Source organism: Drosophila guanche, unplaced genomic scaffold (assembly GCF_900245975.1).
Source record: "Drosophila guanche unplaced genomic scaffold, DGUA_6, whole genome shotgun sequence".
NCBI lineage: Eukaryota > Metazoa > Arthropoda > Insecta > Diptera > Drosophilidae > Drosophila > Drosophila guanche.
In genome coordinates, this window is record NW_022995751.1 from 1585790 (window position 1) to 1608149 (window position 22360).

Sequence of the window (22360 nt, forward strand, 5' to 3'; positions counted from 1 at the left end):
GCAATTAGATGAGTAACGATTATAAGTAAATATGTACATTGAATAAAATGATAATTGTATAGGTATTTATGAGGCGTCACAGCAGGATTCCCCTGTTAAAAACAAAAGCTAAATAAATAAACATTTTAATCATAACATAAATATGGTTCAATGAGAAAAGTGCGTATATAAATACATATTTTATCACACAATAAAAAAAACTGTTGACTAATTTGAAAAAACTGGACTGGCGAGGCTAAACATATTTTAAAATTGGAAAAATAAATGGTAAAAATCAATCAATAAATATTAAATAGATAGGGTAAGACCACCCTCCAATACGGGAAAACCCTCTTAACTCTCTTTGTTTATCTTTGGTTATGGTATAGGGGTGGGTGGGCATCGGGCATCCCTGACCTCTTTTGACAAGTCGCTCAGTGATAACGCTCACACAGGGACAGGCTCTAGGCTGTGTACTCCAAGCGCACTTGACTCACATTACAGAGAGCGATTACGTGAGCGACATTGAAATCGGATATAGTCAGGTCTGTACGCATGAGCTGAAGGCTGAAGTATTTTAATTTCTTTCATTACACATTTCAAAGCAGCCTACAGCCTACAGCCTGCTGGCACCACACACACTGAGAAACTACACTCCACACTCCACACTCCCGCGTGAACATGGATAGATCGATCGAGTGGTGTGTGGAGTGATGTGGAGTGGTTGTCCCCATCAATTTGATTGGATGTCAACCGATACAACTGATTTTATTGCTTGGACAAGTTAATGAGGTTCCAAGTTAATGCTGTCCGAGTACGAGTATGTCCAACACCAAACTCATTATCGAGACTGCCTAATGTTAATGCAAAATAATTTCGTGTGTGCGTATTTTGCATTTATTTCATTTTATGTTATGAGTTCAGATTGATTTTAATGCAAGTGCAGGCAGAGGCGAGGTTTGTTTCCTCATGAAGTAACAACAACATTTGATTTAAGTGATTCCTTTTTGGTCAGGCGCGATAGTTCAGGTCAATTAAATTGTAAACGTAATTAAAATGGCATATCAATCAACTGGAGCATTGATTAGCATACACAAGTTTTTGCCATTATGTGTTGTATCTTTAGTTCTCGAATGGTAAATCAACAGAAATGTCTGTTAAGATCACTTGGGTTTGACAAGTTGCCTTTGGTCTGGTATGGAGTGGCATGGGTTGGGGTCTGACTCTGTCCCGATCATTGCTGGGCAAAACAGGTCTTACAAAAAGATTATTATCGCTTTTATGGTGTTTTTATCGTTTTTACAGCATTTTTCGATGTCTTTATGATTGATCTCGGTGAAGTTTTCAGTCTGTTTTAACTGTATTTTTGGGCTAAACTGTGATTTGCTGCTGGTCTTTAGTTTTTCTTTGGGTGAGAGTGTGGGAGAATTTTTTTCGGCCAGCGGACGCAGCTTAATCGGATTTGATAATTATGATAAATTGGTATTGAAAGTGAGCGGTTGATATATGGTAATTTTACGGTTAGATATTAGTCTGGCTAAGCAAAGTCTGGCTTGGATTCGATTGAAACTGGGTTGGGAGTTACTAGTCATATCTTTATTTACATCAAACTCCACCCAGTTCTGTAGATTGTTTCTCATTTATTCTGGTTTCAGGTTCTAAATTGTATGAACTCGGCAACCCTGTACCCTATATGCGGTTACCGTTACGCTGACAGAGTTGCAGCGGCATTGAATTAAACACGAACTGAACGGTCGTATGACAGCTAGCAAGATTCGCATTGTTTTCCCCCACCTGTCATAACTCATACAAATATTCAATGAAAGCCACCTACCACACAGTGTGTGGTGTGTCGCCTTTGACGGCCTACGAAAATGCAAATTCCACACACTGAAATATTGATATTGAACGGCTGACTGACTGCAACAGTGTTGTGCCAGAGAACAGTCAACAGTCAGAACAAACCAAGCGAACAGCTGCAAAAAGTCACAGCTAACAACCCCCAGCCAATAGCCCAGGCACCAGCAATGACTTCGGTTTGCATTTATCTTTATGAGGAATGAGGTTGCCCACAGATAATGGAGCAGGAGTACCGCGGAGCGGAGTACGTTTACGAGTCATTTGCAATATCTCCAAAGCTGATACGCTCGTTTAAATTAGTTCTTTATGTAGCCCATGCATTTCATTTCAATTCAATTTCACTTCAGTTATTATTATAACGAGATTTTCAACTGCATTTGCACACAACTAAGTGCAATAATTTATGATAAATTGCAATCTAATCGGAAGAATAAAATATAATCGACGGCACAAGTCAAAAGCCCACAGAGTCACAGCTCGAGCCAAAGGCAGAGCCAAACCCAAAGTAATTTCTTTTAATTAACAATATGTTAATCGATTGGTGGGCTCCCTTTTCAGACACAGCTACAAAGTACAGGTTCCAACAGACAGACAGAAAGACGGACAATATTTCAGGTTCAGATCCCACAGTCACAGTCACAGAATCAATTTCAGGTTCAACAAACAGTGGAACGAATTTGCAGACTTGCAAAAGAAGCAATTCTTATCGGGATTTTGCCAATGAAACTTGGTATTGATCCCCCCTTAAATGCCGTCAACCGGCTGTCGCTGCATGAAGCGTATCGGATATGATTGAACGTACAATTAATGGTCGAGGGATTAGCGACAAGTACAAGCCACACATACACATATTGGATGGATGCTGTACAGCCGCTGGCAACAAATTAATCAACACATGCGATACGAGCACGAGTGGGTGTCTAGACTCTAGACCAGATGCAGAGACACAGAGAAACTCACAGAGATGTGGTGGAGTGGAGTGGTAGCACAATGCGAAATGAAGCTGGTTCTGAAAGGAGTTTGGCCCCAGAGCAAACATAAGTCAATCCATCAAGGCCAAGCAGCGATCGTTGCGGGGACAACTTATCAGATTCGATATCCTTACCAGCGCATGATGTAAGCCTAAGCCCTACTCCATGTGTCTCTGTTCTTTTTGAGTTGAATAAATCCGCGAATAACAATCAATTTTAATTTAATAATTTCATAGCCTGTTCAGCATTAAGATTCAATTCATTGTGGCCACATACTCGTACCATATGCAAAACATCAGGCAAATGAACTGATGCTGATCCCAGCTGATGCTAAAAATACTCGCCGGAATATTTGCGCTGATGTTTCGACTATATTTAGAGCTTCATTCAGAAAACACACACTTTTAATATTCATATAAGGCATAACAATGACAAAATTAAAGGAAAATGCATTCCCAGACACAGGAAAGAACGGAAAGATATACTTATACACACAGTTAACGACGATTGAAACCAGGAAAGACGAAGAAAAAAAGAAGAACATTTTCAATATTTATAGACTACGATAATGGCAATTGTTGGAGACGTTGTTCGCTAGTCCTGCTGCGCTGTGGTCTCCTCCAAATTGCAGAAGACATTACGCATTTTGTCTAGATCGGGTGGCGCCGTATCTGGGTTGCGTATCCACATGATGTAGGCCTGCTTGTCGGTGCGTGTCAGTGGCTTAAAGTTGCGCGGATTCTGCGCCTCCTCGTCCTGCAGCTTGGAGTTGTAGCGCGCGTACAGAAAGATCCGATAGCGCCAGTTGTCAAAGGTTTGCTTCCATTCGGTCACATGCTTGACGGCGCCCTGTGGCACCGCATTCAACAGATTGGCCAGCTTCAGCCAGTACGGATCCAGCACGGGATCGTTGCGTCGATGATCGTTGATGAATTGATGCTGCTGCAGAAAGTGCACGTAGAGTTCCTTCTGTCGCTTAGACATGCGTTCCTTGCGTTCTGAGGAAAGGAAAACCATTAGAGAGGGAGCGAAACTTGGTTATAGATCTTCCACTTACGTCGAATGTTATTCGTGGTGGTTGTGCCCATGGCCGCCATGCTAAAGACTTGCTGTTGGCCGGGCAATGGGTGCCCTGCAGCGACTGCTGCCTGTTGCTGCTGCTGCTCCTCCTGCTGCTGCTGCTGCTGCTGCTGTAGCAGTGCCAAATGTTGTTGCTGCTGCTGCTGCAAGTGCTGATGTTGCTGCTGCTGCTGTATCATAAACTCGTGCTGTATGCGCTCCTGAAGCAGCTGCTGCTGCTCTTCCTCGTGCTGCTGTTGCTGCTGCTGCAACTGATGATGGTGGGAGGTTGGTGGCGGTGGCAACGGCAAGGATGCTGGCAAAGGCAATGGCGGTGGTGGCAGCTGCTGTGAATGCGGCGAATCCGGCAGCTCATCCTGAGTATCGTAGTCCATCTTCGGGCTGCAGGCCTCATACGCGGGCATGCCCAATTCCGCCGAGGCCGCGCCGCTGCTGCTGGTCTTATCGATGCGATACTTCATGCTCTCCTCGTGCTCATCCTCCTCGCAGGCTGGCATGGCCAAAATGGGTGTGGGTGTCGTCTCCAACACGCTGCTGGGCTGACACAGGTTCGTGGGCTCCTCGGGTGTGGGTGAGTCGTTCAGGAGTTTCTGCTCCGCGCAACGGCACTGCCGATTCAAGACGTAGTTATCCAGAGCCACATCGTACACTGCAAGAGGAAGGAAATGTCATTAAAGCAGTCGATTCACAGTGATTCTTAGAACTATTATAGACAATGAGGCTGTCAGGTTTTAGCTTAAACATATTGTATTTTGCGCTTAGCATTAGTTAAAGTACACATCAACAGATCGTTCGTAATATTGCACATGGATCCCATCAATCAATAGTCGTAGCTGTTGGTGGCCGTCGTGGCCTCGTCCAGGGGCACAAACAGATCCATTTTCTCATAGTCTTGCGGCGCTATGTGCTTGTGACTTGTCCACATGGCGTACGCCTTCTGATCGGTGGCAGTGAGCGGCTTAAAGTTCTTCGGATCACTCGTCTCCGACATGCTCAGCTTGGAGTTGTAGCGCGTGTACATAAAGATGCGATACCGCCAGGCATCAAAGGTCTGCTTCCAGTCCTCCACATTCTTCACAGCGCCCTGCGGCACGCTGTTCAACATGTGCGCCAGTTTCGCCCACAGCGGTTCGGTGAGGCCATCATGCCGCCGATGATTCGACAGCATGCAGGGATTATCCTCGAAGAATTTCACATAAAGCTCCTTCTGATCCTTGGACATGCGTTCGCCGCGTTCTATAAAGAGAATGAAGGAAGATTAGGCATTGTTTGAGGTTCTAAATGGCAGCTGCTTCGCTCACTTCTAAACCGACTCATCAGCCCGGGCGTGTAGGGCGACTGCTGTGTGGGATTTGGTGCACTCATTGGCGGCAAGCTGTGCGTGTAGTTCGGAAAGATTTGCTGTGCGGGCAACGCGTGCTGCAGTGCGACTGCCTGCTGCTGCTGGTGTTGCTGCTGCTGCTGGTGCTGATGATGCTGCTGCTCTTGCCGCGCCAGAAACCGCGAAGCCCTTGCTATCCGCTCCACCTCTGACTCTGACTCCGCTTTGGGTATAATGTCCATGGGATCGATAGACTGTGTCAGCGACTCGGGCGTGCGCTCCGCATAGGTTTGCGTGAGGCGCAGCTTCTGCGAGCTGTCCGCATGGTCTGAGCTGGAGGTGTTGGCCTGCTGCTCAAGTGGCGAGTCCACTGGCTCATGGCACACGCCCAGTGCCGGTGAATTGGGCTGCGAGGTGGGCACATAGTCGTGCGTGTGGTGCGAGGCACTCTCACTCGAACGCTGCGGCAATGGCACATGATGCTGCAGCGGATGATGCTGCTGCTGCTGCTGTTGTTGCTGCTTGAGGACAGCCATCGAGCAGGAGGGCTCGTAGGAAAGCATCTCCTTGGCATGGCCATCGTCGAGGGCTGCAAAGGGAAGCATTTGTACAATTTTGGTTTTATTACAAATGGCAAATTTCCAGATAGACTTACAAGCAAAAAGCACGTTTACCGGCTGCCGCGTCTATATGTACAAGTTAAATACACACACAACAGATCTGATCTATATGGATATACATATGGTTTTGGGGGGTTTCTTGACTCCGAGTCGAGCTCGCTTAAACGCTAATTGAAACGCGACTTAGCTGCTATTGGATTTGCTATTTACCTTGACTGATTTCTATAACGAAATTGGTAAGGTCGTGCCTTTGGGCCAGATAGTGCAGCAACAGCTCGTCGGGTATGTTAAAGCCAATTTTCTTGTTGCGAAACTCGAAATTGTATATCCCAAAGGCGGCACGCACTGCAAAAATGCAACAAATATTATTTCATACAATCATTTCCGGAGGGGCCGGCCACGCCGCGCCACTCTGCTATACACACACAGCACAGGCACGGGAGGGTGGGCAATTAAAGTCGTCTTACGACCTGACCTGGCGGCCGTGGACGCCCCATCCAGCGACCATCCAAAAATATGTGTACTTGTGCTTACCAACGTTCTTCAGGTCCCATATGTTAAGATTTCGATTCTCCTCGGGCACGCCAATCATGAGCAGCTTCTTTGTGTCGCGAAACTGAAACGGAATTATAATGCCGGAGCGCAGCACCATTTTCTGAAATGCGCCACACGCGATTTTCACAGAATTTCATAAATTTTCCACGTTCTTTTTGTGGTTATCTTCCGTAATTGTTTTGGTCTCTCTGTCCCTTCCTTCGTTTGCACTCGTTCGTAAACATCGTGATTAGGGATGGGCAAGAAACGTCAAACTCTCGTGAAAAGTGTTGTAAAATGGCTAGAGTTGAGCGTTTGACATGTACAGCACTCTTTTGCAAATAAACAATTTGTCATACAATAACTTTAATAACAATAACGAAAATGCTCGAAAACTGCCAGAGATACCACATGGTACTGGGCCTGGGCGCCCTCACACTCGTTACCATACTGGTGCTCATCATTGAATCCCGCTATGCAGCCGAAGGACCGCGCAGGCGAGAGCAGCAGTTCCTCATCGAAAACAACTCGACCTGCTGGCGCCACGAGCCCTACATCGTGCTGCAGGAGTGCCATCCCTGCTCGGAGTTCGACATAGTCAGCAAGAGTCTGGGCGTTTGCATACACACCCACTACAAGGAGGTGCTGCGCTGCAAGAGCGGCGAAATTGTGACCAAAAGCTGCGATCGCGTGGCCCTCATCGAGCAGCGCAATTTCATCAAGTTTGAGTCCGCTTGCTTCGTGCTGGGCGTGCTCAGCTACCTCATTGGCTATGCCAGGGATCGTGTGTTGTCGCGCAGAACCTACCTGAAGATTGAGCGGCAGCTGAACCGGGTGCCATAGGACCTCCAAGGGATCCCGATTGATTGATGATACTCAGCGCATGTGGGGAAGGTACAATTATTTAATTTTTGTTAGCATTAAGTACATACATTACACACGTTGAAATACCTCTGTTAAAATTTCATTTCGCTAATACTAGTGGGGAAAATATTGCAAGTTTGTGGAATGCTTGTTTGTGGCAGGTTGGGAAGGGGGTGGACGATGTCGCCACCAGATCTGGGCGGCGCATCTGGTCAACACAATTTGGTGCTAATATATAATAATATGTATAACATTTTGATTTCGGTAAATAACAATATTCGGCGCATAACCTGCAAGACTTATTTTTTGGGATTCATTTTAAAACACCCAAAAATGGGCCTTTGTCTTTGTCTTTCTTGTCTTTGATCGATTTGCAGTAGCTCCTCCTTCCGCGACGCCGCCTCAGTTGCGCCAGTCGGGTATTAGGTCGGGCTCCACGCCCTTGGCAGCCGTTGCTGCTGGCATCGCTGGTGGGGCCACTGTGGGCAGTGCTGGCGGTTGCGGTGGCGGTGACATTTGCGCTTCGAGTGTCTCCTCGCTGGTGGTGCTCGCATTGCTGCACGCCTTCAGCGAGTTGTCCGTCATGGGCAGTGGTTTGGCCACACCGATGCGCACGACGCCCTTGGAGGCTCCCTTCAGGGCCTGCACGGCCTGGTCCAGTGAGGCGTTCTCGAGGTTTATGGAATTGACAAAAAGCAGACGATCGCCTGGAATGAGACGTCCATCCAGCTGGGCCACGCCTCCCGGCACCAGCGAACGGATGACAATCAGTGTGTCATTGGGATCGAGCGGATCCTGGTAGTCCAGTATGGAGAACCCCAGGCCGCGGTCCCCTTTGACAAGTTCGATGATTTGCGGTTGGGATGACCACATGGCCAGCCCCGTGAGTGGCTCCAGGGAGCGCGATTTCAGCTTGTTAAACGAGTTCGCGGCAGCGGCCACGGAATCAGCGTCGGCCACAGAGCCAGCGGTGGCCAAGCTGCCGTCGGACTTGGCCTTCACCAGTCGATCGGTGGCAGGCAAAAGATTCTCAAAGTTATTGCTCAGCTTCTTCAGTGTGTCATCGGAGAAGGGCAGCAGAGAGGTGTTCTTATTCCTGCCGCACACCATGCGGACGTCCAGCGGCAGCTCCTTCAGTATGGCCACCACCTCCAGGTGATTCATGCCCAGCAAACGCTCGCCATTGACCTCCAGCAGCTCATCGCCGGAGCGCAGCACCGCATTGACGCCCACCGGGCCATCGGGCAGTATGGAGCGTATGTAGTGATGGGGTCGCACCTCCCTGCCACCCTCCACATCGACGGTGCCTTCCAGCGAGATGCCCAGACCGCCGACGGCAAACTTTTTGATTTGTGCCACAATCACCTCCACATCGGCTCCAACAATCTTTTGCCACTTGCGAATGATTTCCGTTTCCGCTTCGTCGGTGAGCTCCGGATCCGTGTAGTACTTGTGACGGGTGATGACGGCACCATTCTTGGCATGCACCGGCGCCTGCAGGAGAAAGGAAATCGGTTGTAAAGAAGATCTTCGGGGGATTTTTGGGAAGACCAACCTCAATTTTGTCAGCTAAAGGCACCACATCGGTGGGTATAATCTTTGTGGAGCCATCCAGGGAGTCCCTGACAGCCACCAGCTGCTTGCCCGCACCGAAAGTGCTCAGCGTGGTCGTAGTCATTGTCGTCGTCGAGGGTGGCGTGGTCATAAAAGCCTCCGGCGCTGGCAGTGCCTCATCTTCCAGCTCTCTGGTCAGGCTGCGGGAGGGCGTGGTGTTGGCCGAAGTGGAGGATGTGGTGGCAGCCACCGCTGGTGTGGGCAGTGGCGCTCGAGAGGGTGTGCCTGGGGCACTGGATGGCAGTTGATCGTTGGCAGCGATGGCCTGTTGCAGTTGCTCGTACTTGGGACCGCGCAGATACCGCTCCAATCGGAGATTCACCACTTGGCCAGACTTCTTCAGCAGCTCCACGGCCTGATGGTTGGAGTAGCCCTGCAGCGACTGCCCGTCCACCTCGATGATGCGATCGTTGACGCGAATGCGTCCACTCAGATCAGCCGCTGAGCCCGGCGAGACACTCTTCACAAAGATGCCCGACAGCTCCTCCTTCTCGCACACGTAGCCGGCAATGGTGATGCCCAGGCCGTTGGCATCCTTCTTCAGTTCCACCTGCAACTTTTCCGTTTCGGGCAGCGCCAGCAGCTCCTCCAGCTCGATGGTGGGATCGATGAGCATTGACGTCTCGCCGCGGTACACAAAGCGATCGTCCTCCGTCGTTGTTTGCGGCGTGGAGGCTGTGGAGCTCTCACCAAAGATCTCCGGATATCCGGTCGAGATAAGGTAACGCTCCAGCTCGGCAGGATCGACGAGAACACGCGTCGGTACGACCGCACAGCCCGGCTCTAAGGCATACTGAGGTGTTGGCACATTTTGCTCGATGGGACGAGCCACCACGAGACGGACATGCGTCCCCGACTGACGCAGCACGGCAGCCACCTGCTCCGAGACCATCTCATGCAGGTTCACATCTCCAATTTGAAGGATATGATCGCCAGAGCGCAGGCGTCCGTCCCTATCCGCCACGCCGCCCGGCAGTATTGTCTTGACAATCACGCCCGAGCTCCGCGCTCCAATGATGCCAAAGCCCAGGCCCGTGCCGTCGTTGACCAACTCAATGGCCTGAATCTGGGCATAGTCCGTGGCGTACAGATCCGCGCCAGTCGCCGTCTTGGAGTTCTGGCTCTGGGGACGCTGCTCCTCGCCCGTGGACTTGTCCGGGCTGCCGGGCGCCGAGTGGGAGTTGGGCGATCTGGTGGCCGATATGGATTGTTGGTCGTCAAAGTCGTACATCACCTCGCCGCCGTTCAGGCTCAGGACGAGATTGCCAGCCACATCGATGTCGAAGTCATTGGGCAGCATGGACGGGTGCTGGCCCAGCTGGGCGTTCAGCTCGGAGAGGGAGTCCTGCACATGAACAATGGTGCGGAAGACAGGGTCCTGCAGGATGCCCAGAATGGTGGTGAGGCTCTCCGCCGTTTGCATTTGCAGCTTGGGATCATCGCTCTCGTCGATTCCCTTTTTGACGGCCTCGATTTGCTGCAAGGCGCTGGAAATGTCCGCACTCAGATGCATCGTCGTCGCTGTTCCACTTTTGGGCGCGGCCTGCTGCAGCCACTGGAGCGTATTCTACTTCCGTTTTGTCTCGATTCGCGGATGGAGGTGGGGGGCGTGTGCTGTTGGCACACTTTGTCCGTAGCGTAGCACGACAATCGAATTGTAAGTGGAGCAGCTCCCAAACCTCACACGGTGCGTCTCTGTTCGCTTCTCAATGTGTGTATCCACGTCGTTCTCGTATTAATTTCACTCTGCTTAAATGGGCCTTGTTATGCGCTGCTTTTGCAATTGATTTTTAATTATCCCACAAAATGCAAGTCTAGAGGGAACGACCATCGGTGGTTTTGCAGCCCTATTTATTATGTTTTGTGCTGTTCGTTTGCACCTGAATTGGTCGCTCATGAACGGAACTGGTGTAGGCCCATGAACTGGTTCTCTGATTATTTGCGTTTAAAACTACATTTTCAGCTACTACGATACTTTATGTCTTTAGTTTATATGTGCTTATTTTTTTAAATTTTTAAATATTAATTTTAAGAAAAAAAATTGCAAATAAAATTTGCATTGTGCGCTGATTAATTTCGTGACACTGTAGTTCAATGAACTGATTCCAATAAACTGTTTACCTTTCCGCAGCCCTGGCGCTCAGCTGCCATTTGTTATGAAATTTTAGATTTAAGAATAACAAAGATGACTAACTAACTAGCTACTAAATGGCAAAACGAGGTTAGACGGACAAAGCAGAAACCCACTTATCCATACGTAATCTCAGCCAGCTTGGCTGTACTTCTCATATAAAGCAATTGGCCACACAATTTGCCGTCGAATAATCTAGAATTTGTTAATAACAATAAAGATTGTTTAATTTGCAACGCCTGCATAGCACTATATTGTGTGGGGGTCTTTGAACTCAAAATTTTACTTGAAAACTTCTGGAAATTTCTGCATTTTTGCACAGGGCATGGGCAGGGCAATCAATCTTCCTACTGCATGTTCCTCGCTTCCTCCTCCTGTAGCTCCATTTCCAACTTGTGGAACTCACGGAAGAACTCGCGCGTCATGCTCTTCATTGTGGGCGTCAAATAAGTGGGGAAAATATCTGCAATTATAGAAAAATGAAAGAATATTACTTTTTGGCGGGAATTCTAGACTCACAATTAAACTCAATTATGAGATCTCCGAATTGGTCAACTTCCTTGTTGGCTTCTTTGATGGCAGTCACTGCATCCAGATTACGGCACTTGGGCAGACCCTCCAGTGGGATCACCTTGCGATAGTCCGGCTGGACGACATCCGTGATGACAATCTTCAGCTGGCGCTTGTCCAGCGTAGAGATGAAGAAAATAAAGCCAGTCAGCGCCTGGCTTAAGTCAATGTCATAGCGATAGACAAGATCGTGGTGGTTGCGGCGCTCAAAGTCTGGGTGCGGCTTGTCGGCGGCTATGAAGATAATGTCGCCGGGAATGGTGGCGGGATAGCGATCGCCCTCCTCCTTGAAGCAGAAGCGCGTGCCAGCCGTGGTGCCCGGCGCGATGGTCAGCTTGAGCGTGTGCTTGCGCTTCTCCAGCCGCGACTCCTTGGCGTCGACAATCTCCTGGCGCCACACGTGCATCAGCTTCACACAGCCCGAGCGCACCTCCTCCAGAGAGAGCTGAATAATCTTCTCCGTGTCCGCATCCTTGCTGCGCACGCCAACGCCCAGATACTTGCTAGTATACAGACTGGGTGGATTGGTGATGGCATCGATGACATTCGCGTACGGTGAGTAGCTGCCAAAGACGCTTTCGTAGACCTTCAGGTGATTTCCGTGATATTGATACGGCGGAAAGTAGCCATTGGGCAGCATCACGCCTTCGAAGAGGCCCGCCTCGCCGTAGCGATCGTAGATGGCGCGATACAAATCGTTGCCCAGCACATCAAAGGCCATGTTGACGTAGGCCCACTGCTTGGTCTCTGCCATGGGCGACATATGCGTCAGTCGTCCCTCCTGGGCGAGCGGCACAAAGTCCTGCGCATCCTTCTTGTCCCTGTGCGGACACAGCCGTATGGCGAGGCGACGATAGGCGAGCGTAATCTGCTGCTTGGTGGCACTGCGCGGCACATCGAGCACCGCATAGTAGTCCAGCTCTGGACGATTCATTTTGCAACTGAATTTGGGTTTGGATTGAGGGATTTACAGGGAGACTGACGGCTCAAGGCTTACTGAGAATTTAGCTGACTTTATTCAAATTATATACAAAAACTCAACGTGGAAAGGCTTTGGATGAATGAATTTGGGTATTCCATATGCGTGTGTGTGCGCGAGGGATAAGGTTAGGACAGGACGTTAAGATTAGACTTATAGTGAAGATGGAACATGCAACTGCGTCTTGCCACAGGCAATCAGTCAACATCCTCAGTGCTGACGCCAGTGTAGATGGGCTCCTCCTTGGCACTTTCCGACTTGGCATCGTCGGTTTTTTCCGCACCGCTAGCAGTTCCAGCAGCAGCTGCATCAGCTTCCTCCTCCTCGTCGGCTCCTTGCGGCATATCGGCAGCATTTGGCACCCACAGGCCGGAGTCCACGCAACGCTTCATATGATGCTTGGCCACATCCACGGGCATGGCGGAAATTGTCTTTTGCAGCAGCTCCACGTCACGCGACTCAAAGCAGGCCTTCAGCTCCTGCAAAGCGAAAGATTAACAAATGCAAGAGGCAAACACTAAAGTCCAGCTTACATCAGGCAGGGATTCAAAGACATCGGCTGGGTCCAAGCCCCCAGGGCCCATGCGCTCTTGGCGGTCCTCCTCCTCTGCCTGTGCCACGGCTTCCGCAATTTTTTCCTGTGCTCGCTTTTGAATGCGCTCCTTGAAGCCCTTGATCTCGCTCTCAAACTGTTGCCGGTACTCGGGCAGACAGGACTGAATCTTTGAGAAGAACGAACTAACACAGGCGCGTGGATCGACATCCAGCTGCTTGGCCAGCTCGAGGATGTACTGCATGCATATGCACTGATGTGCCACGTGCGCCATCAGCTCGTGCTTCTCCTCCATCTCCAGGTTGATGGACCAAATCACCAGATAGTTGGCCGTCTCATCGCACACCAACTGCAAATGCTCTTGGAGGAAGCGCTTGGAGTCGTCGTACTTGCGCAGCATTCCGTACTGTTTGCAGAGCTTCTCGTTCTCCTTGACGAACTGTTTCATGCGCTGCTCGCGCTCCTCCTCCGACAGGTTCTCGTCGGGCTTGCGACCGGCCTTCTTATTGATGACGGTCTTCTCGAAGCCGGGCTTGCTGATTGTGTCCACGTTCCATGGCGTTTTCTTCTCCTTCTTCAGAATATCGTTCTCGATGCGATCCAGTTCCTTGCCCTCGTTCTCGATCTTCTCCAGCTCTTTCTGCACAGGATTACACAAAGATAAGTCGGGTTTTATGGGCTCTGGGGGCAGTGACTCACCTTGAGGGCGGCTTCATCGCCATCTTTTTTGCCAATGCGCTCCTTGACGTCCAGCAGGCGCGCCTGTATGCTTTGTCGTTTCTTTTTCATCTCCTCCTTCTCCTTGTCCATTTCCTCCATGCGCTCCACACGCGCCTGGTGCCGCCAGCGGAACAGCGACGGGGTATCAATGTTCGGGTGTGTGTCGTCTTCATCATCAGAAATCTGCAAGGTGCACGCGGAACAGACGCCGGCTCGTAAACATGCTTCCATTGGCAATTATAGCTCTCACTCACCTCAATGTTCTTCCATTTACTGTAGTCAACCATTTTGATAGCTTTGTTCACGTTAATTTTTCGTTAAAATGCTTTTTAGCTTTTATTTTATTATTTTTTTTTTTGGTATTTAATCGCTTCAGCAGTGTGACTGCGGAACTATCTAGAAAATATACCGCACAACCCTCAATAATATCCCTTGCATTTTCAAAATATACCGTAATATACCGTGGCCTTAAATCATATTCCTCGATGTTGATGTTCTATTTGGAATTACTTGCTTGCAAAGACTTTTAACTCTGATACAATAATTTAATCCGATTGAAGAAACAATTTGCCTATTTATAAATACCTCTTTTTATTGCGTTGCATGCCTTACGACCTTATATTTCACGGTCAGGGAAATTCTCCCCTGCGCCTAAACGGTCACAGTGTAACCTATCGCTATCGCTATCGTGAGTGTTGTAGCGATGCGAGACGGAGTGTTGGAAAGTGTGCGGTGTGCACGCGCGCCATTGACACAAATCCGAAATTGGGACATCAGGCTAAGGTTAATGCATTCAAAAGACAAACAATGCAAATCAACAGGAAACTAAAACTCTAGCAACCATGTAAACAAGGCGTGGTCGATACGGGGCGTGCATCAATGCATTGTTAATGCCAATGTCTGGTTCTAAAAGGCCATGGACAGAAGAAAATTCCACACAGTTTCTCAAAGATGGCCAACTATTACAGACGTAAAAAGGATGCGGTATTCCACAATGCCAAGCCCATCAACAGTGGCAATGCTCAGGCATATCTCTACGGTGTACGCAAGTACTCCATTGGGCTGGCAGAGCGTCTGGATGCCGACTACCAGCCGCCACCCAGCGAAAGGAAAAAGAGCTCCGACAGCACGGGCTCCAATAATCCCGAATTTACGCCAGTGAGTGCACATCTTTGACTTGAGTGGGTTGATTAAAGAAAGTGCTTTCGTTCCTTTTAGAGCGTTTTCTATAGAAACATTGCGCCTGTGAATTGGTTTCTGCGCGTTATTGGTGTCCTGCCCATTGTGCGACGTGGTCCGGCCCGTGCCAAGTTCGAAATGAGTTCGGCATCGTTTGTTTACTCGGTGGTTTTCTTCATGCTGCTGGCGGTGAGGTGCCCAAACTATTCTATGATTCAATGGCTAATAGATTTCCCTCTCCCCCACCCCAGTGCTATGTTGGTTATGTGGCCAACAATCGCATTCACATTGTGCGCTCCCTGAGCGGACCCTTCGAGGAGGCGGTGATTGCGTATCTGTTTCTGGTCAACATTCTGCCCATTATGATTATACCCATACTGTGGTGGGAGGCGCGGAAGATTGCCAATCTCTTCAATGACTGGGATGACTTTGAGGTGCTCTACTATCAGATCTCGGGGCACAGCCTGCCGCTGCGTCTGCGCCAGAAGGCGCTGTACATTGCCATTGTGCTGCCCATTCTCTCAGTGCTCTCGGTGGTCATCACCCACATAACCATGTCCGACTTGAACATCAACCAGGTGGTGCCCTACTGCATTCTGGACAATCTGACGGCCATGCTGGGCGCCTGGTGGTTCCTCATTTGCGAGGCCATGAGCATCACGGCCCATCTGCTGGCGGAGCGTTTCCAGAAGGCGCTCAAGCACATTGGACCCGCTGCCATGGTCGCTGACTATCGCGTCCTCTGGCTGCGTCTGAGCAAACTCACTCGGGACACGGGCAATGCCACGTGCTACACTTTTGTCTTTATGAGTTTGTATCTTTTCTTCATCATTACTCTATCGATCTATGGCCTGATGTCGCAGCTCTCGGAGGGTTTTGGCATCAAGGATATTGGACTGACCATCACGGCTCTGTGGAACATTGGTTTGCTCTTCTACATCTGCGATGAGGCGCACTATGCCTCGGTGAATGTGCGCACCAATTTCCAGAAGAAACTTTTAATGGTGGAACTCAATTGGATGAATTCGGATGCCCAGACGGAGATCAATATGTTCCTACGCGCCACCGAAATGAATCCCTCGACCATCAACTGCGGTGGGTTCTTCGATGTGAATCGGAGTCTGTTCAAGGGTCTGCTGACCACAATGGTCACGTATCTGGTGGTGCTGCTGCAGTTCCAAATCAGCATACCCACGGACAAGGGCGATGGCAGCGATGGTGGCAGCAACATGACCGTGGTGGACCTGCTCATGGATAGTGTGAGCAATGACATGACTTTGATGAGCAGTTCCCGTGCCACAACCACAGCAGGCACAACCCCACAGCCAACGGCCAGCACCAAGCATGCCCGAGGGCATAGGGGATAGCAATTGTGCGAGCAGAAACCATGGGCCAAATATTTAACATATTTTTCTTGTTGCTAACTTTTATTTAAGAGTGCTGAAATTGTTTTAAGTAACGACATGCACAAACTACACAGGATTAGGATTTAGTTCTTAGTAGGCAAGAGAGCGACGGCCGAGCACTACGAACCATAGAAATAGTTTATGAAGATTTGGATGGACATTCCCTCTTTGTGTATGTTAAAATAGGCCACTCGATGCGTTCCATTGGCTATCTAAAATAGTACTCTGCTTGCTCCTTTCATATCACACACACACACTTTTTGAAAACCGAAATAGTAAAACAAAACTAAGGGCAAGTTTGAGAACTTCTTTGAGTTTGCTGTTCTGATCTAACACTGTCCATCGGGTGACTCGGTGAGTATATGCTTATAGCCATTGCTGCCCAAGTACATGTGCTCGCGACGGAAATGATAGGGAATCTGTTGGCCCAAAGATAGACAATTAAGTTGTAAGCTATAAGTGGAGGCTCTCTGCTTACCGCTCCTGGTGCTGGACAGGGTATGGCCACAGTGGCAATCTCTCGCAGCTTGTTGATCGTGCGCAAACTCTGATAGAAACTGTGCATGGAATACCACTTGATGCAGTCCATGCAGAGCAAGCTATAGCATATAATAACTAAAAGAAAAGAGCGTTAAAGTCAGCTTAAATGCATTACATTTATGCTTTAACTCACAGTAAGGCACATTGCCGCAAAAGACCATTGTCAGCTTGGTATCCCGGAGCATAAAGATCATCACACCGATGCCCACAATGCACAGAAACTCAGCCAGCAGCCAGGGCACAATCAGACCCGGTCGACTCTTGTAAACGCCAAAGAACAGGGAGATGGCACACAGCGCGTAGACCGAGGAGACACCCACCATGACGTACAGGAAGTTCTCCATGGCATCGGATAGTTGGGCTGCCGAACGCAGTCTGAGATCATTGTGAAAAGGTGCCATGGTGTAGAAGCCATTATCCTTTTGATCCAGTATATCCAGCTCCAGCAAGCGATGAATCTGCTCCGCATGTGCCAGGCAGAGCAGCATAAAGAACAGAATGCAATGGGAAACGAGCTAAGGGGGAGAGGCAGGCAGGGGGAAACATTAGAAAAAGCTTCCAGCAGCGATCTTTTGTGCGCGCTGAAATTCCCAACTGGTTTTGTCTGTGCCTCTTTGGACTTGCCGCTCTCTGGCGCTGTTGCTTCAAAAAGGGTATCCGAGTCAGGACTGCGAATCTGATAGATTGGCAAGCCGAGTCGCACTGCGCCCTGGGACCAGCCTTTGCCACCCCTTGGGGTTTGGCAGGGTGCGAGCTCGCACCTTTTGGATGGATCAATCCCTATGTGCCCAGTGGGGTATGGCTTTGCATATCCGAGGCTCAATTTTTGTATGTGGGGCCAAGACAGCTGCACCTCGTCAAAGGTCCGTGATGGCAACGGATCTGTGCGCTGGGCCCCCGTTATTAATTCATTGTTATGTAAGGAAAGGAGGGTTCGTTCTCCCTTTATCCTTCCACACTCACCAATTGAAATATGCTCGTCAGCATCGCTGTGGTCCTTAGATTCCTGGGTGTTAGCGGCGCCATGAGAAAGTCCCAAAAGCGACGGCAGCAGCCACTCAGTTTTCCCGTGGCGAGCAGCATTTCCTCCTTTCCGCAATCAATTTATGGATTTTTCTTTGCAGCAAAATGCGTCGCAAGTGGTCTTCTTCCGCGGCTGTTTCGTTTTGTCATGCAATTGTGGGGTTTTATTTGGTTTGTTGTCTTGCTTGCTGCTTGTTGGAGGTTAAATTGGGGCACCCATCCACACCCACGCAAGCGAAAAGCTTTGCCCCTCCCCCCCTCGTGGCTCAAATTGCAGCAGAAAAACGCGACGCGACTCTGCCAAGGTCTGGCCTGTATTTTGTTTGACTTTAGCTGTGTGTTTGATGGGTGGCGGGGGGAGCGGTGAGAGCTTTTGTGCGCGCGACTCAAGATAAGCTTCAGCCACACATTTTGGTGAGTTTTTTGGGGGTTGATTTTTATCGCGCGAGCGAATGCCGCTTTGAAGAGCTTTTTGCCGTGGCCCAAAAGCTGCAGCGTTGCCATATCGCGGCACTAAGAAAGCAATTAAACTTGGCGCTCGCTTCAGCGTTCCCTGCCCCTCCCCCGTTACTGCTCGTTGCTATGATAAATTTTTGCATTTTAAAAGTCAATTTACACTGAACTATAAAAATGTAACATAAATTTTGCCAAAGCAGCTCATAAAACTCCCCGTCATGGAGAGCTGCAGTCGCCAGTCGTCGGCAAGCACAGGGAATCAAAGTCGTGTCGTTGCCACTGGGCAATCCTCATCATCATCATCATCATCATCATCATCATCATCATCATCTTGGTGATCCTCTACCGTAGACTCCTTTCACGATGGCGCTCCCGCTGCAGCTTCGGCCAGCGCTACTTGTGGCCCTTAATTGATTGTTTTTCTACGAGCTTCGAGCGGAGGCTGCCTGCCTGCCTGCCTGCCTGCCTGCCTGCCGTTTGCTGGTGAGGATGTGGACTCCAGATCGAAGCGCTGCTCACAATGTTGGCCTGGTCTGGGGCTTGGAATGATGAAGACCTCAGGGGCAAAATATGCGCCTTGGCTTGGTTGTGGCTTGTTATCATTGGGCGTGTTTTATTAACTTTTAAGCTGCCATGCACGCGAGGGGCCATAAAAGTGCAACTGGCGGTGGCGCAACAGGAACAACAACTACAGCAAAAATCCAAAAGTCAATTAAAAATTTTTTACATTTGTTTGCACACAAAGAGCTTGCAGAACTTGGCAGAACTTTCAGAACCCAAGCCGAACCGAACGCTTGGCGCGATAATCATAACTGCAAAAAAGTAAGAAAACTACGCGCAGGCGTCGCCCCGGCGATAATTTATGGCCAAGGGATAACAGAGGAGTGGATAAGGGGGGGCAAGGGGCTGGGAGCACGGGGGCAGTGGCCACTTTTGCAGGTGAGTTGAGTGTATTGAAATATCATCTTGCAACCATTTGCCGTTCAATTTGCGTTCGCAACGCTCTTTTGATTGGTTTTTCCAAGCCTCCATGCCCTCGCCTCGGCACTCTTACGACTACAAATTGATTGCCTTAAAGTAACTTGTAAAATGCATCTAAGAGTTGGAACAACTGCAGGAGGATGACCCTCTCTGGGTTGGAGTGGACTGCCTGCCTCTGGTGGCTTCTCGTTTCAGCATAAAAACAGAAGCAACATTACAAATGTGTGGCGTTATTGCCACGGGGGAGGAGTGCACCGTCGACGAACGTCGACTGTTTTTTGATTAAAAAAAGAAAAGGAAAGGAAACGAAATCCAGGCAGGAGTGGGGCAGATCGAAGCAAAGGCAATCGTCGTTTTTGTTAACAAGCATTTCAGCGCATGACAATTGGCATGCACACCTCCAGGCCATTAATATGCAACCGAATGCTGACACATTTGGAGCTAGCTGCGGCAGGCTCTTGTCAGTGCAGGACAGAGTCGAAGGACGAAGGAGGGGAACGCAGATTTAATCACAGAAAATCTTACGAACATAAATAACATTTCCGCGACTTATTTGCTCAATTTGTTTGCCTGTTTTGACAGTCGGAGCTGCGAGGCTGTTTCCAGCAATTCTTGAGGTGGGTCGTGGAGTGAGTGCCTGAGACATGTGTGGCAATTACAAGTAGTCTGTAAAACTAGGCATTACTTTTTGCGCTCCCCATGCCCCCTATCATTTTCCATAATTTGGCTAAACATTTGACACCTCTCAATGCTGCAGCGAGGCAGGAAGCTTTGTCACGTTTTCGCCATTCGCAATTCGCAATTCGCATTTCGCATTTCGCATGTTTACCCAAAATATCAATTGTCGCACATATTTGCATAGGCCAAACACAACCGAAAGAGCGAGGCAGCCGCTGCATGCCACACAAACAGACAGCGAACCATCGATTCGCGTTGGCTTTTGTCGCGCATTTTTGTGGCCCTCCTTGTCATGCCAGTTTTTGGCCCTGCGATGATGATGAAGATGTTGGCATTTCCGATTTAACAGCACACAGCACACTCAAGTCCCAAGGGGGTGTTCAATTGTGTCAATTTAACGCCTTTTATGCCACCAACACCAACACTGACGCCACTCCTGCCTCCCCCCTGCTGGCTAGTGCCGCACGTTGGGCATATTAATTATTGCAGGGCATCCAAAGGATTCAAATAGATCGGCAGCATCAGAGCAGACACCGCACACGAGTGTTAATTACGCCCCAAATGCAATGGCCATGGCTATGTGTGGACTCATTCGTGCTGGAGTATTTGCAAAGTGCATGCTCGCTTTACGCTCATCAAACATGATTATTACTAGTCATCGAATGGTACGCCCCGCTCTGCCTGTCTAAATATTGGAGATTGACAATATGCCAGCGATGCTTAAATGGTTTGGAGCAGAGCAGATGCTGCTGCTCCTAAATGGAGGCTGCTAAATGGAGGTTTAGCCGGCTGCAGCTACTCCACTCGTACTTGTGGGTGTCTACAGCAAACATTAGCCTGAGCCACGACTAAAGGCAGCTGCTAGATGTCAGCCATGGGCGGGGTTTTGACTGTCTAATTAAATGTTATAAAATATGAGAATTAATATGACTCCCCCCGCATAGAGCAGGGCAATATTTAGCAATACTTTTCGGCCCTTGGATATTTATGTTTAAGCAATATTCAAACCGCTGCCTGGCCCTCTGGCCATATCTAATCAGTGTGGTCCCAAAGGTAAAAATGTATACAAAAGTTGCTTAAAGACACTCGCTGTCTGTCTGACTGTCTTCCAGGAGCTGCTGTCATTGCGCTGGTCTGGCAAATATCCTTGATATCATTTAGTCAACTGGAAAAAATTCAATCAGCATACTTGGCAAATATTCAACAACGTTCTGAATGTCGACAGGCAGGCGGCAGTCAGGCAGGCAGGCAGGCAGGCGATTGTTTGACTGAATGAGCAGAGTGGGTGGTTAGGGCCAGGAGGCTTTATGGGTGTGGTGTGTGTGCTGCTGCTGCTGCTGCTGCTGCTGCTGGGTACCCTGTTCGCTGCATAAATCAACAGCAAATAAATGCTGATACGCTGAAAGTTCGTCTTGGGATGCGGTGCTGCTTTTGGCTGAAACAAAAAATCATGCGAAGCGGAAACGCAAAAAAAAGCACAAAAGGAAAGAGAAAAGAACAGAAAGAGAAGAGAGAAGAGAGAAGCGAACAATTCGCATTCGATAATTGAATTTTCCGTGGAGGAGAGCAATAGGAATAGAAAATAAAAAAAAAGAGAGACCCAAAGAGAGGGAGGAGCAAGCAGTCCCCCAAGCAGGCAGCGTGTCCAGCGATGCATGCGTCGCACGTAGCCCCCGGAGGAGGCAGTCGGCAGTGGAATGGAAGCTGAGCTTCACTTGGAGCAGCAGCTCCAGCTCCTCCAGCTGCTGCTGCTGCCATATTATGTGCACAATAAATAGACGTGATCAGCATGAGCAAGGTGAGGGAGCAGCCACGCTGTGCCCCAGCGTCGTTGTCCTTGCGCTTGGCTGAGCGGCCACATCGCTGGCTGCATGCTGAGAAGTAGCTGCCTGAGGAGTAGAAGGGAGCTGCCTCGAGTGGCAGGAGGACGAGTCAGCGAAGGAAGCACTTGAGAGGATGTTGACTGAGTTTTTCTTTAGCTTTTTCTGCTCTGCTCTGCTCTGCTCTTCTCTCCTTTCTTTTTGTTGCCGACTGTTTCCGGCTTTTGTTGCACGAAAAGTGCTCGACAGAATCTTTTGTCCATCCGTCTGTGTGGGGTGGCTTTTGGGCTAAGTATGCCAGCGCAGCTCCCTCCTCCGCCCCTCGCTTGAGTTGTTAAAACTTCCGAAAAACAAGGCGCCGCTAAACTTTTTTTATTTTATGCTAACTTACTTTGTAGTTTCTTCTTTCTTATTTGCAACTTTGATTTTTGTTTATTTTTGCTTTCAACCCTCACACAGCACGCGAAAAAAAAACAAGAAA

At 49.2% G+C, this 22360-nt stretch overlaps 7 protein-coding genes and 1 non-coding gene across 10 annotated transcripts; 3 read left to right on the forward strand and 5 right to left on the reverse strand.

The window, feature by feature from the left end:
* Nucleotides 1-3196: 3196 nt before the first annotated feature.
* LOC117587293 (transcription factor SPT20 homolog) lies at nucleotides 3197-6620 on the reverse strand. 3 transcript variants are annotated; one of them, XM_034277879.1, is made up of 4 exons: nucleotides 6366-6620; nucleotides 6042-6176; nucleotides 3868-4539; nucleotides 3197-3808 (listed from the first exon to the last, which is right to left on the reverse strand). In XM_034277879.1, the coding sequence occupies exons 1-4, from the start codon at nucleotides 6481-6483 to the stop codon at nucleotides 3405-3407; spliced, it is 1329 nt and encodes a 442-aa protein (XP_034133770.1). In that variant the 5' UTR covers nucleotides 6484-6620; the 3' UTR covers nucleotides 3197-3404. The 3 variants fall into 3 exon arrangements, with proteins under 3 accessions (XP_034133770.1, XP_034133772.1, XP_034133771.1); XM_034277880.1 differs by lacking the exons at nucleotides 3197-3808; nucleotides 3868-4539 and adding exons at nucleotides 4566-5126; nucleotides 5192-5800 and having other exon boundaries at nucleotides 6366-6616; XM_034277881.1 differs by lacking the exons at nucleotides 3197-3808; nucleotides 3868-4539; nucleotides 6042-6176; nucleotides 6366-6620 and adding exons at nucleotides 4560-5126; nucleotides 5192-5800; nucleotides 5867-5956.
* A 60-nt stretch (nucleotides 6621-6680) lies between these two features.
* Nucleotides 6681-7518, forward strand: LOC117587299 (protein JTB). The gene has a single exon (XM_034277891.1). It carries the CDS (start codon nucleotides 6750-6752, stop codon nucleotides 7206-7208), a length of 459 nt encoding a protein of 152 aa, XP_034133782.1. The 5' UTR covers nucleotides 6681-6749; the 3' UTR covers nucleotides 7209-7518.
* Nucleotides 7252-10495, reverse strand: LOC117587290 (patj homolog). Its single transcript, XM_034277877.1, has 2 exons — nucleotides 8785-10495; nucleotides 7252-8723 (listed from the first exon to the last, which is right to left on the reverse strand). Exons 1-2 carry the CDS (start codon nucleotides 10354-10356, stop codon nucleotides 7632-7634), a joined length of 2664 nt encoding a protein of 887 aa, XP_034133768.1. The 5' UTR covers nucleotides 10357-10495; the 3' UTR covers nucleotides 7252-7631.
* A 684-nt stretch (nucleotides 10496-11179) lies between these two features.
* Nucleotides 11180-12514, reverse strand: LOC117587295 (dnaJ homolog subfamily B member 13). The gene is made up of 2 exons (XM_034277884.1): nucleotides 11494-12514; nucleotides 11180-11437 (listed from the first exon to the last, which is right to left on the reverse strand). The coding sequence occupies exons 1-2, from the start codon at nucleotides 12476-12478 to the stop codon at nucleotides 11322-11324; spliced, it is 1101 nt and encodes a 366-aa protein (XP_034133775.1). The 5' UTR covers nucleotides 12479-12514; the 3' UTR covers nucleotides 11180-11321.
* A 27-nt stretch (nucleotides 12515-12541) lies between these two features.
* Nucleotides 12542-14201, reverse strand: LOC117587294 (hsp90 co-chaperone Cdc37). The gene is made up of 4 exons (XM_034277883.1): nucleotides 14051-14201; nucleotides 13776-13979; nucleotides 13057-13716; nucleotides 12542-13002 (listed from the first exon to the last, which is right to left on the reverse strand). The coding sequence occupies exons 1-4, from the start codon at nucleotides 14081-14083 to the stop codon at nucleotides 12721-12723; spliced, it is 1179 nt and encodes a 392-aa protein (XP_034133774.1). The 5' UTR covers nucleotides 14084-14201; the 3' UTR covers nucleotides 12542-12720.
* A 328-nt stretch (nucleotides 14202-14529) lies between these two features.
* LOC117587292 (gustatory and odorant receptor 63a) lies at nucleotides 14530-16396 on the forward strand. The gene is made up of 3 exons (XM_034277878.1): nucleotides 14530-14954; nucleotides 15015-15164; nucleotides 15227-16396. Exons 1-3 carry the CDS (start codon nucleotides 14748-14750, stop codon nucleotides 16340-16342), a joined length of 1473 nt encoding a protein of 490 aa, XP_034133769.1. The 5' UTR covers nucleotides 14530-14747; the 3' UTR covers nucleotides 16343-16396.
* On the reverse strand, nucleotides 16384-18149 carry LOC117587298. Its single transcript, XM_034277889.1, has 4 exons — nucleotides 17885-18149; nucleotides 17055-17436; nucleotides 16860-16996; nucleotides 16384-16800 (listed from the first exon to the last, which is right to left on the reverse strand). Exons 1-4 carry the CDS (start codon nucleotides 18002-18004, stop codon nucleotides 16711-16713), a joined length of 729 nt encoding a protein of 242 aa, XP_034133780.1. The 5' UTR covers nucleotides 18005-18149; the 3' UTR covers nucleotides 16384-16710.
* On the forward strand, nucleotides 17568-17819 carry LOC117587517. Its single transcript, XR_004574067.1, has one exon. It is a non-coding gene; the product is annotated as a U11 spliceosomal RNA (small nuclear RNA).
* Nucleotides 18150-22360: the final 4211 nt, after the last annotated feature.

Excerpts from the sequence above, each read along its gene's own strand:
- LOC117587294 (XM_034277883.1), bottom strand. The coding sequence starts at position 14,083 with ATGGTTGACTACAGTAAATGGAAGAACATTGAG. Across the intron at positions 13,717-13,775 it reads GCGATGAAGCCGCCCTCAAG|AAAGAGCTGGAGAAGATCGA; the intron begins GTGAGTCACTGC and ends AATCCTGTGCAG. Across the intron at positions 13,003-13,056 it reads TCTTTGAATCCCTGCCTGAT|GAGCTGAAGGCCTGCTTTGA; the intron begins GTAAGCTGGACT and ends TTCGCTTTGCAG.
- LOC117587298 (XM_034277889.1), bottom strand. The coding sequence starts at position 18,004 with ATGCTGCTCGCCACGGGAAAACTGAGTGGCTGCTGCCGTCGCTTTTGG. Across the intron at positions 16,997-17,054 it reads TTGCGGCAATGTGCCTTACT|TTATTATATGCTATAGCTTG; the intron begins GTGAGTTAAAGC and ends CTTTTCTTTTAG. Across the intron at positions 16,801-16,859 it reads CCTGTCCAGCACCAGGAGCG|ATTCCCTATCATTTCCGTCG; the intron begins GTAAGCAGAGAG and ends TTGGGCCAACAG.
- LOC117587293 (XM_034277879.1), bottom strand. The coding sequence starts at position 6,483 with ATGGTGCTGCGCTCCGGCATTATAATTCCGTTTCAGTTTCGCGACACA. Across the intron at positions 6,177-6,365 it reads ATGGGACCTGAAGAACGTTG|TGCGTGCCGCCTTTGGGATA; the intron begins GTAAGCACAAGT and ends GCATTTTTGCAG. Across the intron at positions 3,809-3,867 it reads CACCACGAATAACATTCGAC|AACGCAAGGAACGCATGTCT; the intron begins GTAAGTGGAAGA and ends TCCTTTCCTCAG.
- LOC117587295 (XM_034277884.1), bottom strand. The coding sequence starts at position 12,478 with ATGAATCGTCCAGAGCTGGACTACTATGCGGTGCTCGATGTGCCGCGC. Across the intron at positions 11,438-11,493 it reads TCTCATAATTGAGTTTAATT|ATATTTTCCCCACTTATTTG; the intron begins GTGAGTCTAGAA and ends CTATAATTGCAG.
- LOC117587290 (XM_034277877.1), bottom strand. The coding sequence starts at position 10,356 with ATGCATCTGAGTGCGGACATTTCCAGCGCCTTGCAGCAAATCGAGGCC. Across the intron at positions 8,724-8,784 it reads CTTTAGCTGACAAAATTGAG|GCGCCGGTGCATGCCAAGAA; the intron begins GTTGGTCTTCCC and ends TTTCTCCTGCAG.
- LOC117587292 (XM_034277878.1), top strand. The coding sequence starts at position 14,748 with ATGGCCAACTATTACAGACGTAAAAAGGATGCGGTATTCCACAATGCC. Across the intron at positions 14,955-15,014 it reads ATAATCCCGAATTTACGCCA|AGCGTTTTCTATAGAAACAT; the intron begins GTGAGTGCACAT and ends CGTTCCTTTTAG. Across the intron at positions 15,165-15,226 it reads TTTTCTTCATGCTGCTGGCG|TGCTATGTTGGTTATGTGGC; the intron begins GTGAGGTGCCCA and ends CCCCCACCCCAG.
- LOC117587299 (XM_034277891.1), top strand. The coding sequence starts at position 6,750 with ATGCTCGAAAACTGCCAGAGATACCACATGGTACTGGGCCTGGGCGCC.